Raw genomic sequence first — 18,559 nt, 5'->3', positions numbered from 1 at the left:
ATTAATGGGGGCAGCTTTGCACCAGCTGATGACTTATGATATAATACCCATACTTTGGTCTCTACTTCCATCAGGGTACACTGCAAAAGTTTGTGGATGACCTGTTCGAGACTTTATTCAGTACTGTGCATCGAGGCAGCGCTCTCCCACTGGCTATCAAATATATGTTTGATTTCCTAGATGAGCAAGCAGATAAGCATGGCATCCATGACACTGATGTGAGGCATACCTGGAAGAGCAACTGGTAAGAGGGACACAGTTTTACTTACTTATGGTTTCTGTATCAAAATAGTCTTTGAGCAGCATCATATCATATCTACATAAATAAGGGTAAATGTATGAAATCTAAAAGACACACCATAATATTGTGTGTGTGTGTGTGTGTGTGTGTGTGTGTGTGTGTGTGTGTGTGTGCGCACGCGCGTGTATCATCATAATCATTTTAACCATTGTCTATCCATTGCAAGTTGAAGTCCTCTTCCACATGTTTCCAACCAATATGGTCCTGAACTTTCTTTTGCCAATTGAGCCCACCATACTTGCTGATGTCATCAGTTCATCTTGTTTTAGGTCTCTTTCATGGACACCGTTTATCAAGTGGGATCTATTCTATGACTGCCTTGGTACACCTGCCATCAGTTCTTCTTGCTATATGACCAGGCCATTTCCATTTGTCTATGGAGATTCTTAGTCATCCAGGTGCTTTTGCAAGAGGCAACTGGTCTTTCTGGTTTTTGTTTGAAGACGTTTCACTTCTCATTCAAGAAGCTTCTTCAGCTCTAACTGAATGGTGAGAAATGGAAGGATTTATACTCCTAGAAGACAGCTGGTCATTTGCATTCTTTTAGAGAGTCATTGAGGCACTACTCAGGTGGCAAGATAAACCTCCAGGTAGCCTCAATGACTCTCTAAAAGAATGCAAATGACCAGCTGTCTGCAAGGAGTATAAATTCTTCCATTCAGTCAGAACTGAAGTAGCTTCTTGGATGAGAAGCGAAACATCTTCAAAGAAAAACTAGAAAGTCCAGTTGCCTCTTGAAAAAGCACCTTTTGGACTTCCATTTCAATTCTTTTACTCTCTTGATGATATCATATACTTTTGATTGTTCTCTACAAGACTAGATATATTATAAAAAATAAGTGCTTTAAAAATAAGTGAAAAAATACAGCAGAAAAATTAAGATATTATAGAGTACAAACTGGTATTAGAACAATAACTGGTTACAGTTCTATATATAATTACCTAATACAGACATTAGTCAAGTATGTCGGTGTTTCTAATACATTCATATATATATCATGTTGTTTTTAATTAATTGAACTTTAGATAAATTGTTCCCATATTCCCTTATATTTATCCATATCAAGTCTATATTTATGGACAATCCATTCATAGATACCAAGATCTAAGACATTCAGATCTTCAATCCATATATTTATTTTTCCAATGTTACAATAGCAGATAAAATAAGGGCATGGAGAATCTATTTACATTATTCAGTTGCCAAATTCCATGTACTAGATATTTAATTCAAGAGAATATTACGTTAATAGAATCATAGCTTAGACATTTTTCTATTACATCATAGTTGGAAGTCATTCAGACAAATATTATCACAGATCTTCAGTGGTTCTCTCATGCAAAAATAAAAACAAGTTTCTTTATTGAGAAATCTTTATTCTATGGTTTATGTTCAATTACTTCTAGAAAAATAAAGATTTTTATTGTACCCGGTTCCGTTTCCAGCCAGGCAGTTTCTGACACTTTTATTGTTCTTTTTTTCTTTGTTATTTTCTAGGTAGTCAGTATACAATTTAGCACCATCTGCTTTCTCCAGACAATAACACAAATTTTATCTAGGCAGTCTTGTGCCAACTTTGAGTATAGCAAGTTTATTTTGCATGCACGATCAATTTAAAAAGTCTGAAAACCATCTACTACATTTTATGTTACATTACATTTCATAATCCATGCTACTAAATATATATAAAATACCTCTTGGATAATTGGTATATATTCCATTTTTGGTCTTTAATATAACACTCATGATCACAACCCAGCATCCTAATGTCAAAATCTGATTGACTTCTAGTGGTCTATAAGATGATGATGGCCTGCTGTTGGTACAACAGTGGCAATTTTAGTCAGCAAGTAGTCTGGAAAGGGGATAATCACTCAATTATTAATGGCTTTTAAATACAAAGCAGACAGTCTCAGAGTCTCAGTTCTGAGGTCCTCTGTATATTCCATAGGACACACATATTGTTCCTCTAAACCAGTGGTTCTCAACCTTCCTAATGCCGCGACCCTTTAATACAGTTCCTCATGTTGTGGTGACCCCCAACCAGGGGTGGCTTGGAGGTCATGTGACCGAGTGGGCGTGGCTAGCTGGTCATGTGACCGGGTGGCCATGGCTATGTGTATAGGGACTACTCAGAGGGCTGAAAAAAAGTCATTTCTGACAGGCCCTCACACTTTTGACTGGTCCTCACACTTATGACCATCCTCACATTTATGCCTGTGCAGCATTCTTAACATTGCAGCTAAGACCCTGCTTTTGTACCTACCTTTTTTGGTGAGGAAAAAGAAAAAGAAACCTCTCTGCCTCATTTTGTCACATTGCAGCTAAGACCCTGCTTTCGCTTTCTCTTTCCAGTATAGCTAGGGGGAAAAAAACTTACTCCAGGAATTTACCTCTTTGCAGCTAGCTCTTTGAAGCCCCGCGGCAAGAATTTAAAGTTTTTTTCCCTCTAGCCATCAGCTGGGACTCCGGAGCAGCAATAGATTGGGAGTGGGCGGGGTAAGCGAACGGCGACCGGGCGATCCAGCAGAGGCAGAGGGTGAGTGAAGGCGGGGGGGCGAGAGAGGGCTTTGGCGACCCCTGGGAAATGGCCGTTCGACCCCCAAAGGGGTCGCGACCCCCAGGTTGAGAACCGCTGCTCTAAACAGATGAGCCTAACTAAGTGGCCTTCATGAATACTTTGTTCTTGACAGTGATAAATCCAAGGCTTTAGAGAACGCACAAGATTTGAAATAAGGAAGTATAGAATAATTTGACTCCAAGTCCCTTGCTGCATAACCATTTATTTTCAAACTGAGACTTGTGACTGATTTATACCAGTTTCTCATTAATTATTCTGTACATATTAATTATTCCATTCAGTGAAAGTGTTATCACATCTAGACACGATTGAGTAATATATTTTTAGAGTCATAAATGTAATCTTTATTACTTAAACAGTGGAATAGGTCAGAAGAGGAAAAAACTGTTTTTTTCACTAACCTGATTAGTGAAAAGTGGCATTAGACAGGATAGGAATAGCTGTAAAACAAACAAACCAGCATTTATGTGATTTACACATGTATTGGAAGTAGAATTCCACTAAATTTCTATGAATTTCATAAGCTATCCTTTTTACAAGCCTTCTGAGGTGCAAGGGGAAGAGACCAGATGAACAAATTGCTCCTGATTATCACAGGGCTTTCATTGTTTGCTTCAAAGACAAACAGTTTTCAGTCAGATGAGTCAAAAAGCTCTCCTTAGCTTGATCTTTGTGTTTCCAAATCCTCAAAGCCTTAAAAGTAATTGAGATAGCATATCTTATTTTGTGTAATGCTTTGTTTCTAGCATTTGAGCAAAGCAGAATTTACAAGGTGCTATCAGAAATGCAATACCTAAAGAAGCAGAATCCAGATAGAGAGTTATGGCTATTTGTATCAGCTTTCAATTGAATAGCTATATATACGTGATTGTTTAGAATCTATTTCCCAAATGCTTTCTGAGGATATCCAGGCAAGACATTGTGTATAAATTTGAGCTCCAGCTAAATATAACTTCCAATCGCCAATTTATAGTCTGTATTCTTAAAATAATTGCTTTTGCATCTTTATCCTGGCTGTTACTTTAGGATTTATAGTTGCATGGGTTAGAAATTGACTGTGCATAGAGAAGAAACTCATAAAAATGGCAATATGTGGCTATGTGTATAAACTACACATGCAAATCCCTTCTGGTTTCAAAACCCTCTAATCATCTGGGCTGCCAAAGCTAAATTCTCTGCTGCAAGGAGCTAAAAACAATTTTGCAGAAGCTTTAGGGAATGCATTTTAAGATAAAATGTTGGAATTCTCAATAAAAGAACATTTAGAGTTAACAAGTGGTACTGATGAGCATAGATTTCCCCTCTATCTCCATGGCTGCCAGATTATAGAGGCCTTTAATATGGAGAACTTCCCAACCCTTGTCAGCTTCTATGTGTATCTACTGAAAAATAATCTGGACTGGAAAAGAAGAGATGTTAGTTTCAACCAAGCATTTAAATCTTTTCTTTTGCATGGTGACTATATAGTGATTCATATAGTTGTTGCACTATGAATCAGATAATTGGATAATTATCATTGTCAGCAATTTAAACTAAGATGCTTTGAGTAGGATCTAAACCAAATTCATTAATTTTAAATCCTGTTAAAATACTTGATTTAAGATAAGTAAATAACTCTTTTTCAGTAGTTTTAATGTCAACTATTTATAAGTATAAGCTGTCCCTTAATTGGAAATACCTGGAGTTAAACCTAAGGAATGACTACCTCTGTTTCCAAATTAATGATAATATATGTATATATTGATTCATATTTTCTGCTAACATGAAATTGTTATAAGTAATTGAAAATATATAGTTAAACAATACTTTAAGTTGCATTCCCCCATTCAGTATCTTTTATATTCAACTCCTCGTATTTATGAATTATCAATTTGATTGAGAATTTATAACTCTGAGATTCACCTGTGAAAGTTGAGGCCTTTCTGCATATAAAGTAGTTAAAGGTAAATGTTATATTTGCTAGATTGGAAATCTGATTAATCTAAAGCAGTTTTATGAGGTGGGGACAAGATTAGGCACATTTGTCCTTTTCAGCAGCCTTGAGCAAGTGATAAATGAAAACAATAATGTTCTGCCTGCATTTTTTTTTATCAGCAACCATTTGCCCCTGTACAACAGATTTTACTCTTTCCAAAAATAGCTTGTGTTCTCTCTTTTTTTCCTGCAAAACATTTTTTTTTTCTGTACTGCAACTGGATGGACAAAAAATAACAGATTGAAGTCCCATAGAGAATAAGGTGTTTGAAGGTCAGGCAGAGCTAATGTGGAATGAGAACAAGTGTAACAATTTGTTGGGAATTACACACAGCTGAAGAATGAAGAAATGCTCACTGGACACAACCAATAAATTTGAATAGTGAAGAATCTAGCCAACATTGGGTTCACAACAGTTCATCTGACTAGAACACAGTTTATTATTTTATTGAGTTTAGATGCCTTGCCATATACTTGAGAGAAAGCAATAAGAAACAACTTGCTTATTTTGTTACTCAGAAGGTGAATTGTGGTTCAATTTTGATTGCCAATGCCTGATTTTAAAAGACTAGTTTCCATCATCTCTTCAAAAAATTGTTCTTTGTTGTTTGGATAGAAAAGCATGGCCAAACCCTAACAAAATAAGTAGCCTAAGGCTTGCATTGTACAAACGGGCAGGTGCCAATCTACCAGATGGATTATGGGAAAGCTCTTCAAAGAACGTTATGATTTTTTCCCAGTATTGCATCTGGCCATGCACACATTAAAATGAATTCTGCCTCCAGTCAGTATTAGGATAATAGGATACTTTCCCATTAATAGTCTTAATGAAACACACCACATAGGACTCAAGTGATCAGCCAGATTTCTTCAAATATGCATGGTGTTATTACAGATTTTCTAACTCTCAGATTCATATAATGGATTGACTCACTTAAATACAAAGGAAAGCCAGAACCAAAAATCCCTTTGTATAAACATAGAGTTTAGTCTGTACATGTAGGAGAAGAACAGGCAGAGCTGGAGGGTAGAATTAAATGTGTCAGATGTTAGGGTCATTATGTTCTCACAAATGGTTCAAGTCCAACCTCTCCTGAATTTCATTGACCCTTATCTGGTACCAGTTGAACTTCAGATGACTAGATTCTTGTTTATAGGCTTGAATAAGTCTTCTTTGCTGCAATTTAACAGATGGTCCTGATTCTGTGCTCCTGACAGTATCTAGTCTAAACTATCTATTTAAAAAAGTAATTTATTTTGAAGTTTTTCAGGTTGTAAAAACAACAACATAATATGGGATATAAATTCTACAAATAAAAAAAATAGGAATATCCCTTTTTTTCTCAAGACAAATTTACTGGACACAGACAACACCTCAACTCTCAAATTACACCCTAGGGAAAACATAGGCTCCTATGCTTCTTTACCATTGAGTTACTCATATTCTCTTACCTGCCAGCAGCTGATGTAGAAAAGAAAGCATAAGAACCTTCATACTTAGCTGTGTTTTTGCCATTGAATGTTATTTTAGTTCATTAGAAAATAAAAGGAGTTTAATAGACAATAATGAAGCATGTTTGGTACTTGAATCATTTATTTCATAAACAAAAACATCCAAATGATGATATGCCAAAGTGAACAAATAATTGCAGTCTTGTTCAGTAAATTCAATTAAAGAGCTACGGGCCAGTTGTGGGAGTACTTCATTAAACAGTCAACTCTGAGTTGAGTGATCTTCCTTTATGTACATCTCATAGGCATCACAGGGATGTTTTCTTCATGCTGATTCTAAAGATACATCATGCCCTGTTCAAAATAAATTTCTGAAGACCTCTGTAAAAATGTCATCAAAGTGGAAAAGATCACCAAAGCATTTTCAAAGCTCTACTAAACCACTAAGAAATCTCCTGAGACAACGAAGATTTGGAACAATGGAGAATCCTCCAAAGGAATTATTCTGTGACAAGCATTTCATTAAACCCATTAAAAAAAAAAAAACCAAGTTCCAGAGATCTGCAGGCCTCTGTTGCCTCAGTGTTTATTCCAAAAAACGAGATTCATTGGAGAACAGTAAGGCAAAACTCATTGCTCCTTACAAACTTTGATGCTCATGTCAAATTTCCCCCAAAGAACAAAGAATCTCCTTCCAGACTTCCATAGGGATATTTTATAGGCAGATAACTGAAACTTTGGAGCTAACAAGATACCTAATAAATCAAACAGTATGTTCCACAATACGTATTTCATATCAACTGTCAAGCATGGATATTGTGGTCCCCTAATTTGGGAAACCTTTCTTGATTCAGCATTTGGACAATTGCTCAAGTCCTAAGGCACAACAGCACCCCCAAATTAGAGACCTTCAGACCATTGTGATGTGAAAGATTTGTCACAATTCAGAAAGTGCTTGTGCAGTTTCAGGTACTTCAACCAGTTACTGAATTTAATGGGGGGGGTGTTCCTTTTTCCTGCAAATTAAAGATTGGATTACTGCACTTTGTTTTTGAAATAACACAAAGCATTGGTGTAGTTTCCTCATTCAGGCTTTCTTTATATATTAATATTAGTAGCATGAAGCTCTTCTAACTATTAACTGTAAAGTCTCAGAAAATCAGAAAGAGCAAAAAGAGGGGTGTTTTTTATATGAGATCAGTCAGTTTGCTTATTTAGCCCCAGATTTTATATTCTGACTTGCAGCCGCTGTCCAGAGTATAAAGCAGAGATTTTTCACATCAGCTGCAACACAGTCTAATTGGAAATGCCAGCAATTGATTTTAGCACCTTTTGCATTTTCTTACTGGCCTAGACTACCTCTTCGACAAGTCATGCCTAGAATGCTGCAAAAGGCATCAGGAGCCTCAGAATATAGCATTTCCTCAATTTCCTGGTGCCTAGGTCTTCAGTGATACAGTGTTTTAACTAGCAACAATAGAAGAATCAAAAGAAGAAAAAGATATTTTTGAGTCTTTCCTGTTGATTATGGTCGGTTAGAGAGTGTTTGTGTGTTTTCTGTTGTTGTTGTTTGGGGCAGGTTACAGAGAAAATCAATGGTGTTCTATTTAGTTTTTTATTCATATTTCAAGCAAACTTTACAACACTATTCAAAGAAGTTGGTATCTTTGATAATGTTGGGTCCCGTCCCCCCCATAACTCTGGAAAATGGAAATAAAAATGTGTTACCTTGTTCATATTATGGTTCTTTTTCTATTGCTAGTTATTGTGGATTTTATATTACATAGAGATTTGGACTTTTTTCTTCCCTCTGTACATAATATTGGTATTTATAGGCAAAAGAGGCAAACAGTGGCATCTAGTGATAGATTACCTAGTAACTGAAGAATGTTTTCTATCTTAAGAATAAAAGGAAAAGGGGGAAAAAGATCATTATGGATAATATTTAGATTGGAATACACTACTGTAAATCCATGAGAAGAGAGTTTTAATGAATATGCATTGAAAATGGTCATTACTGCATAAAAACTAAAATAAATGGAGAGCAAGAATAAAATTTTCGAGAGGAAAATGGATTATCTCAATCAAAATAAAGAATTCCCTCTTTGGCTAGATCTCCAACCCAAATACGTTAAAAAAAACTCAATAAATTCAAATCCAATAGCTCCATCATAATTCTGTATTTTGATTTTAACAGTGTTTAGGAAGAGGATATCCATCTTGGCTGGAGTATTATGCTAAATATGATTAATTCACCTTGGTTGGCAAATACCATTAATAATACAGTGCTACATTATTGGAATGTACAGTACTGTATTCCTCATTTCTGCTATTATTACTACTACTACCATTCTTGTTTAATATTTTTGTGAAAAGAAAAAAGGGAAATCTGTAATTGTAAGAATATGTTTCTATGTTTAAAAATAATAATAATGCATATTTATGTCACACAGTCTTCCTCTTCGCTTCTGGGTGAATGTAATTAAAAATCCACAGTTCGTCTTTGATATCCACAAGGGAAGTATCACCGATGCCTGCCTCTCAGTTGTAGCTCAGACTTTTATGGATTCATGTTCCACCTCAGAGCATCGACTGGGCAAGGATTCTCCCTCCAATAAGCTGCTGTATGCCAAGGATATACCCAGTTATAAAAGCTGGGTAGAAAGGTCAGTATTCAAATAGAGGGTATGTGCTACATGGCAAGACTTTTTGTGCTTCCCCAAGCTTGCAATTATTGAGCCCAGTATCATTTCACTCTGCATCTGGGTGGCATTCCGAGTGGCAGTTGTGTTTTCTTCCCTACTCATAAAGGTCAGTATTAAGGATCCATTTACAGATTCAAAATACCTGCAGATAGGCAGTTTACATGCACAACCCAGCCCTGCATCATAAAAAGCTTTATAGGTGGTAATAGTGGTTCATCCTGATTTGTACCTGGAGGCACAGTAGAAGCCAGGATAGCTTAAGAAGTTGTGATATTTCACGGCATACAGAGGCATGCTCATAGGTACACAAGATGGATCTGTGCAGTATCATCCTAGCCACAGTTGCTACCAGTTTCCAAATAGGAGCAGGAGCCTAGGAGGGTCTCCTAACACTGGCACCATCTGAGACACTACTACACCTAAAACTAAATATTTTAAGTCCCTGGGTGGTACGGATAGTCCAGTCTTACTAAGCCTATAACTCCCCAACCAGACTCCTACAGCTTTCAGATACTAAGAAAGAATCGACAGCATCACTTGGTCAGCCCAGGATTGAGATGTATAATTGAATATTATCACCATACTGATAATACCTGATTCCCCCATCATCATATCACCTCACCCAGTGGCTTAATGTAGATGATAAATAGAAGTGGAAAGAGAGGTCCCTGTTTTGTGGAATTCCACAAAGCAGGGGCTTAGAGCTAGACCTTCCCCAGCCAATACTGGAGTCAGAGAAAAGAAAACCACAACAATGCCATGCCTTCCACTACCAATGACTATGTTCATCCAGAAGAATTATGCCATTATCAGAAGTTACCAGAGATTAAGACTGGATGAACCACTGCCATCCTGATCCAACCAGATGCCATGAGCCCTGTGGCATAGTGATTAGAATGCAGTATTGCAGACTAAGCTCTGTCCACAGTCTAGAGTCCGATCCTGACCGGGCTTAAAGTGGATTCAGACTTCCATCCTTCTGGAGTAGGTAAAATGAGGACCTAAACTGTTGGGGGGGGGTGCAATATGCTGACATTGTAAACCTCCCAGAGAGTGCTGAAAAGCACTATGTAACAGTATATAAGTGCTATTGTTATTGCTACCAACAAATGCAATAAAAATCAGTCTCATTACTGATCTGTTTCCAGATCTGAAACCTAACTGGAAGGAATCCAGATAATATTTACTGAAAAAGATAATAACATCAATGTTGTGGTAAAAACAATACCAAAGAGGAAAATATAAACAAATATTGTTGTCATTGTCAACTCCAGCTGTCATCTTTTACTTTCTTACATAAGTCTTTTTCTATACATTTAACTAGATATAGTTTTTAGCTTTATTACAGGGCTTCTTCTTATTCAACTACAGAAGTACTTAATAAGTAGAATTGTTATTTATATTTGTGATATTCATATATCACAAATAATTGTCACTAATATTGTATATACAATGCAACAATGTATTATGCATTAACAATAAGTTCTGTTATTGTGCATTTATTATGGCATGAGCATTGTAGGAAAACACGTTTTTCACTTTAAGGTTCATCACATATCCTACAAAATTAACCTGATAGTTTGTTCATTTTGATCTTTACATAGTTTTCCTGCAGAAATGACTCGTGGCTCCAGCTCAATTCATTCTTCTTTTTTCTCTCAAATGTTTGTACTTTAAGTAGTCAGTTCTGTTTCTGAAACATTCTCTCCATTACTTTGCAGGTATTATGCAGATATTGCAAAACTCCCAGCCATCAGTGACCAAGACATGAATGCCTACCTCGCAGAACAGTCACGTCTGCACTATGTTGATTTCAACATGCTAAGTGCACTCAATGAAATATACTCCTATGTCAGTAAATACAGTGAGGAGGTGAGAAACATCTTTCTTCAGAGGGTTTTGGGGTTGGTTTTTTTTTTTGAAAAACATTTGTTGATTAAACCCTTCGCTGCATAATTGTCATAAACAATCGAACTTTAAGCAGCTGACATTCCACAATCCAGCAACAAGATTAAAACAATGAAACAACATAGTAACTTTACATCAAAGCCCAAGGAAGAGCACCTAACAACAACCAGACCTTATCACAACAGGACAGAATAAACTCAAACCAAACTCAAAGGTAGTCTAAAAGACTAACTGAAGAAACTAACAGGAGAAATAATGCACCTATTTTTCTTAATTTATCACCAAAAATTGTTAGAAAATTAGGCTGCCGTTATTTGCACTATTGAGATCTGACAGCAAATTACTTACCTTGCTGGGTTGGGAGAACCACAAAAGAAGTATTCAGTACTACACACAACACACAATTCAATATTCGCCCTTCTCTAATACAAACTAACTTTGCACTAGTTTCTGCTTCCATGCTATTTCCATGACTCAAACTGCTAGCTAGGGCTAAGAACAGTGCAGCTCTGCCAATATAGCACACAGTATCATAAGATACTTTTGCAAGTACCCTTCTTTTCAAATATATCTGGCTGAATCTTATAATGCCATTTGGGATGCAAACAGTTAGGAAAATAATTCCAATTTATTTTCAGAGCAATTTGTAACCATAAAATGACTGCATGACACAAAGATATGCTACATAATGCACAACACAAAGTATGCAACAAAATATAAAGGACCAATGTTCACCACAATTAGTTTTTATTTCTCACAGCCTGAGCATATTAAATAGCTTTAGTAAAAGTAAAATAAAAGTAATAACAGATGAGTCTGCCTGAGGAACAATTGTCTGAATTGTGAATTCACAATAAACGAGATCTTTGGATTATTGTGGACATTATTATTATGTGAATACCTAGTCTGTTATCCTAAAAATAGGCTTCTGAACATTGACATTGTTTATAAAAAAATACGCAAAAAAAAAAGACTTATATTTACTTATTTTTGTGTTGTGTTGCTTCATTTCCAATTATATTATTATCTTGGCCAGCATCCATTTTTTTTCCCAAATAGAATGAAATTGCTAATGGCTAGGGATGGAAAAGAAATACTAAAATGCAAACCAAATCAATTAACTAATTTAATTCACATGTTCCAAACTAAGATGCAAGCCAAAATTCAATTTATTTCATTCTTTACACTTCTCCAAATTTGCTACATTGCTCTCTGCTCAAAATTTGTATATAAAAAGGATGGCTATCATGAAATCATGTATATAAAAGTCATATCTTAAGGGAATTTGCTTGCAAAAAATCTGTAGTAATAATTTTAATCACGAAGTGATTAGAGCAATCTTTAGATAAAGCAGAAAGTGGAGCTATTTTAGCTGTTGTTATTGAAAATTTGTATTATTCTCTGAATGCCTGCAAAATTATCTGGTTGTTTTATCATATGCTATTTTCCCAAAGACAAGTTGCATGCACAACCAAATCCTAGATATATTACAAAATATTACTATCAGTACATACTCTTTTCTGATGGATACATTACTTGATGTCTAAGTCCCCACTATCTGGTCAGCCCTTTAATTTTAGTGCTAAGTAATGCCTATTTTGCAGTTACAAGTATTAAAGGCAAGGCTTTTGTCTTTTAAGTGCATGTATAAAAAACATGGTATAGTGCAGCAGCCATTTGCTAAATAATAGAGGAAATGTAGTCTCCAGAATATAATTGTGCTTTTTGCTGGCAGTGTGAGTCAACATGGTAACTCAAAAATAAGGAGGGTTTTATGAACACAATGAAATTCTGTACTTTCCATTCATTTCTTACATTTTCTCTAGAAAGTAGAGCTAAAGACTGAGTGCTGGCTAACAGTTCTACAGTATAATTCAATTTCTTATGTAAACATTTAGAGACCCTAGGTATTCTCATTCACAGACTTACAATAAGGCTAACATTTCAAAGCATCATTCCTATGCACTGTGTTCTTATCAATGTACAAAGAAATTGTCATGAATTTCTAAGACCATTTATTTGTATGTATTGTTCTTCCTTTTCCTTTTAATCTACTTAAATCCAGTTCATTCTTATTAATTTCTGTCCATTCTTGTTTGCTTTGATTTTGGTTCCAGATCATTGGGGCTCTGGAGCAGGATGAGCAGGCGCGCCGGCAGCGCTTAGCATACAAAGTAGAGCAACTTATTGGTGCCATGTCTATGGAAAGCTGAAGAAAGGAGCAGGAACTCCTAGGAAAAAAACATAAGGAGTGATTGCGAACACTTTGGGGAATTAAGGAATTTGGCAAGGAGTCCACAAAGAATATATTGGGAATACTGTGAGAACCTCCTACAAGAAGCAAAAGTTGCCCCAGATTCTTAGCTCAAAACTCACAAAATTCCACTGAAAGGATGAAGGAAAACAACAGCAATTGTGCATCTCAAACATCAGTTGGATTTATCAAATAGTTCAGCTATTCAAGCTGTAACCTTGAAGGTCTTTGGGAGCTTAGACTTCTCCATGACTGCTGCTTTGCATGAAAATTGTTTGGTGTATATTAAGAGATAACAAAAACAATATTTAAAGGTTTTTTAAAGAAAAAGAAAAGAGAAGAAAAAAAGGTAACAAAAACACAGTGGCTACATCTTGAAGATTCCACTGTACATGGCCCCTCACATCATACAAGAACCTCGTTGTTCATGGCTCAGATGGATGGTTTGCAAGTAGATTCTCCTACCTTAGGGAATGTTTGAAAAAACTCCATTACTCCTCTGCCTGGGAACTTTAAAAAATATTCCCAGGAGCACAAATTTGCACCAAGCCTTTTAAATAGTGCAGTTGGAAAGGAAAATCCAGCATTCAGTATCTTCAAGAGTCTTTTAGCAGGAATCTATGTGAGTGGAAAAGCCATCTGGTCACGCAACTCATCTGTGCTGAAATCCAGCTTCAACTATGTATTTATAGAGTACCGATATTTTTTTAATACTCCTTATTTACCATTGAAGGGACACTATGATTTTATGAAAGTCCTTCATTCCTCTTCTACTTTGACACAAGACTTCCCTCATTGAAATGATTCCTTCCTGTTTTTATGTATCTGCAGTTGTGTTCCTAAGGAATGTCTGGTCCTTTTGAAGCTAAGGAAGTTTAAAATGAAACTGGTGCATTATGCACTTTTGTAGGTGCAATTCATATAAGAACTGATTGGCTTTCTTAGTTGCTTAGAGTGTTGATTGATCAGTTAGCTTTTGAGTTGTTTGTTTTTCCTAGTCACTACGTGATTTCTTGCTTTTAAAAAAAAAGTGTTTACAGCAAGCAGTACTTGAACAGTGTAGACCTAGTGAGTTGACATATTTATTGCTTTCCTGCTTTGAATTCACTTATGCAGTCAGAACAAATGGCATTTGCATTTTTCTCACATCATATGAAAGGTCATGCAGAGGTCAAGCATAAGACTTCAATGTCTCCTGGGAGAGGGAAATGGGGGCACCTTCTCTCTGGACAAAAGGAAATGGCACATTCTACATGCTGGCTAATTACTGTAGTCTTGTCTGTGTCCATGTGTCTCAACTCCGATTAGGTTTTTTAATTGACCCTAGTAGTCCATTTCTAAGTGATCAGTAAAAGGCTGATGATGTCGGTGAGTTGTCATTGCTCTTTACAAATGACTTTAAAAAACAAAAACAAAAAACCAAAGTCCCTTCAAGAGTGCTAATAGCAGGTGGGATGCTGTAAACATTTCTGTCTGTAATGAATATTGACGTTTGGATGGGCTACAGTTAAAAGGGGTGAGAAGAAGGGCAAGGTGATTAGAACTAATGGAAGGCAGAATATTGGACCCATGAGTGTAGTTCCCACGAATGAAGTCAGACTTGAAGAGAATAAAATGGCATTTCTTGGTGTGTCTGTGAACAGGCACCTTGGATTGCATTATGATTCTATCAAATTTTGTCACATTTTCAGTATAAGAAAAAAATGTGGTTACAGCTGTTTTGAATGGAATTAGAGGATATTATCACTTGTCAGGTACACCTCGGTTCTAAAAGATCCTAAGGATCTTTGGAAGTGGAGGTTTTCAGAAATAATCCTTAGCTAGTTTTTTGTACAAAGTTCAATGTAGGGAAATCTCAATAATCAGGGGAACCCAAGGTTTCGCTGCTGTTCCACATCTACAATACTTCATGTCCATCCTGTATCCAGGACCATTGTCATGCTGGTCCGAAACAGGGGTTAGCCTGTAAAGGGCAACTATCATCACACTCTTTATTCATGAAGGAGATTCCAGAATAATTAACATGACGGAGGCTGAACTGTTGACCCCATCCTGTAAAATTGCTCCCTGGACATCTGCAGAGAGGAAGCCGCTCATACTATTGCTCTATACACTTATAACAAGGTGATGCATACAGAAATCTATTTCAAAGGTGAATAACCTGAAAATGATTGAATATATTGCTTTATTAGCATAGCTCAGCTTCTAATTAATTGTGAGGAAATCTTTTATCATCTACTAGTGTGCTCTGCTTAGCCACCACATGAGAAAGGAGGAAACCGCTCCTGACAATTAAGCCCATTTGGACCAGTGATATGTAGATGTGTCTTTTAAAAAAAAATACCACTATGATTCCCTTCCCTCACCAAGCAATGGAGAGATTGCTTCCACAAAAGGCTGAGTGAGTTTGGCACCACACGCTTTAACTGAATTGCATATTTTAGGAGAATCTCTCATTCTTCTAATCATTATCCTGAATTCTGCCAGCAAAGGGATAAGCTAAAGGACCAACTTACTGTTTTAATTATAATTCATTAAAGCGGTGTCAACCCCCTTTTTCCCCTTGATAATTTACTTTCATAAGTTTCCTTGAGCCCTATTAATAGCCTGAAAGAAATACTAATGACTGACCTTGTACAATAAGCCAAAGCCTTTGACATTCTCAGCAGTCAAAGATTTGCAGCCAAAAAAATCTGATTTACACTGACTTGGCAAGAGCAGAGAGTAGCAGCTAAATGCATGAAATGTATCAGAAGGACAGCATATTTTCAGAAGCATTACTTCCATGTCCTTTAGCAGTCAGGGGGATTTGATTGCAAAGGAAGAATTGTCTCTTTTAGTCTTAAACTTAATTGACAAAGGTAGTATGTTTAGCAGCTTATTTTTATCAATGGATTTTCTACTTTCCCAATTACAAGCATTTCACAGTGAATTCTCCTTGGGCTTCTTTTATGCATTTGTATTAGTTTTAACTGCTGTGTTAGATGAACTATATATTTGAAGTGTCAATATTCCAAACTAAAGCTGTATCTAGATGGTAGTTTCTTACATCTTTAGTCAGAAGTGAAAAAACAGATAACTCACCAGGATTTATCATCTAAAAACAATGAATAGTTACTATAGATACCCTGATTTAGACTGTAATATCAATGCTGGACCTGCTGGACCCTATAAATTAATAATGAACAGGTTAGGGATAGGAAAAACCCTCCCAGAGTTGGCAAGAATCAAATGTGTTGATTCAAATATATTTGCATAGATTCTTTCACAGCAACTACTGCATTCTACAATCATAGTTTTCCATTGCAGATGTGTAACATCTATTTCTAAGGCTGGATGAGATTTTCTAGGCAATCATACTTTATCTAATAGTTTTTGCATGCTACTTTGATACAACTTATCCTAAAGCAAATTTGGAATTAAATGCATGGCTTTCATTTCATGGTCAATTTACATGGCTATAAAGAGTATAAACTACTGCTGCAGGACCTCAGTCTTCCCAGCCTGAACCATCACTATCTCCAATGCCTTTGGCCATGTTCAAGAGTTGGTAAAGACTGGCCAAATCCACAGGCATTTACCTAATATTGTAAGGTTAGTTTAAAGTGCAAATTTCTTTGGAAAACAATAAGGCTAGAGCATTTAGAACCATGATTATTTTAGGTAATATTCCATATCATGCTATCTTGCCCTGATGTGTCAGTTCTAGCTTATTTCATTTCAGATGTTTTTTACATCAAAGCCAGAGATTACATTCCTGGAATTTTTGTTCCTAACACTTCTTTTTTGAATAATTCCATTTTAACTTTCACTGATGAATGCTATCCAAAGCCATCAAAGAACTCAAAGCAAGGAGGCAGTGATGTGCTAATCAGATGTTTCTTTTCTTTTGAAGACCTTTATTGTATAAAGCTCCATCATGTTAACAGACATGCCTGCCTCTCCTGGTTTTTTGTCCTAGTACTAAAATTCTGTAGCCATTTCACCTGCCAGACCAATCTGAACCAGCAGGTCTTTTTAACCTGTATACATTTTTGTGTAATAGATTCCATTTAAAAGGGAACAAAAAGGGTAAGCAGCTGAATGTGCTGTAGATCCACTTAGAATAAATGAACAATGGAAGTGGTAAAAGAAGCTGGAAATTAAACAGTTTCTCTCTTCTTTATAGATGATATCTTAAAAGTAATTAGAAATCCTCTATCTTATTCAGGATGGTGGCAACCTTAACCTTATTTAGGAAAAATATAGTGAGAAGGACTAGCAAATGCTCATTGCATCCCTGTCACAATGGATTACCTTTTATTTCCTATCAGAAAATCTAGGATAATGTCTAGATCTTTTTCATTGAAGTATCCTCCCCTTCCATGCTGCTGGTATTGCTTACATCACAGGGTAAGAAAAGTGACACTGTGATACCTTGCTTTTAGTTGTAGGGATTCCAAGTCATTTTTTAAAAAAATATTTTCAGAAGTAACTATTTCTCTATATTATTACACCTGAGCAAAGGGAAAAAAATTATGTCTCTAAAAAGTCTCGGCACACACCAAACTTACTACTATTCCTCTGAGCCAATGCATATATCAGGCAAATGTTTTAACTGCTAGGCTATTATAACCACTATGCTGATAAAAAAATTGAAATATAACAAACACAAGGAGCACTTTTTGTGATGTTTCTCAAGAGTAGTTAGTGTGGCATGGGGCAACATCTATCAAATCAAGTGAGGAGAGCAGTACTTCCTCTGGCAACTGAAGTGCAGAGGTTTGCCAAAAAAAAAAATAAGTCAAACTAGAAACTGGTTCTAGTAGTCAAACTGGATCAGTCTGGAAATATTATTTTCAACTTGGAGCAGGAAACATGAGCAGATTTATGCTAGACTACAGGTAAGTAAAAGGTGACATTCATTCTTTCAGTCTAGAAACTCTGGATAGCTCTTTAGTGAAGACTGAACAGCTCCGAAATGTACCAGTAAAGGAAAATATTTGTAGCTCAGGATTGAAATGAGGGATCCTTGGTGCTCTTTGAACTTTTTATTTCTTTTCCTGCAGATGTTTTATTACCCAAACTAGGTAACATCATCAGTGCTAGTAAGGAGTGGGGTTTGCTCTCAGTTTATATTCTAGTGGCTTGCCCTCTCAGTGGGGTGGGTTGTTTACTTGATTGTTGGTCTGATGTTAACCTTGGAATTAATCTATTCTCATCTGGGTGCTGATTGCTCATCTGGTGCTGACTGCTGATGGGGAGCAGTCAGCCCCAATACCCCAAACAAGGAACTGCCAAACAAGCCAACAGTAAACAGCTCAACCAAAGAACTTCTAAGACCACACCAACACCAACACTGACAGAGCGTGTCAGTGAAAACAAAAAAAACAACCAAGCTCAG

At 36.3% G+C, this 18,559-nt stretch overlaps 1 protein-coding gene across 1 annotated transcript in view; it reads left to right on the top strand.

Annotated features, from left to right (window-relative positions):
- PLXNA2 (plexin A2) overlaps positions 1–13,135 on the top strand; it is a 420,814-nt gene extending 407,679 nt beyond the window's left edge. The window contains exons 28-31 of the mRNA XM_070941568.1: positions 75–244; positions 8,763–8,975; positions 10,736–10,886; positions 13,040–13,135. Of these exons, the coding sequence (XP_070797669.1) occupies positions 75–244; positions 8,763–8,975; positions 10,736–10,886; positions 13,040–13,135 (630 nt within the window). The remainder of the gene's footprint in view (positions 1–74; positions 245–8,762; positions 8,976–10,735; positions 10,887–13,039) is intronic.
- The last annotated feature ends 5,424 nt before the right edge of the window (positions 13,136–18,559 follow it).

The sequence above is a fragment of the Pituophis catenifer genome, unplaced genomic scaffold (genome assembly GCF_029215685.1).
Source record: "Pituophis catenifer annectens isolate HBS135680 unplaced genomic scaffold, rPitCat1.0.hap2 SCAF_3, whole genome shotgun sequence".
NCBI lineage: Eukaryota > Metazoa > Chordata > Lepidosauria > Squamata > Colubridae > Pituophis > Pituophis catenifer.
Note: the sequence above shows the minus strand (reverse complement) of the source record. Positions and strands in the feature narration are given on the sequence as shown.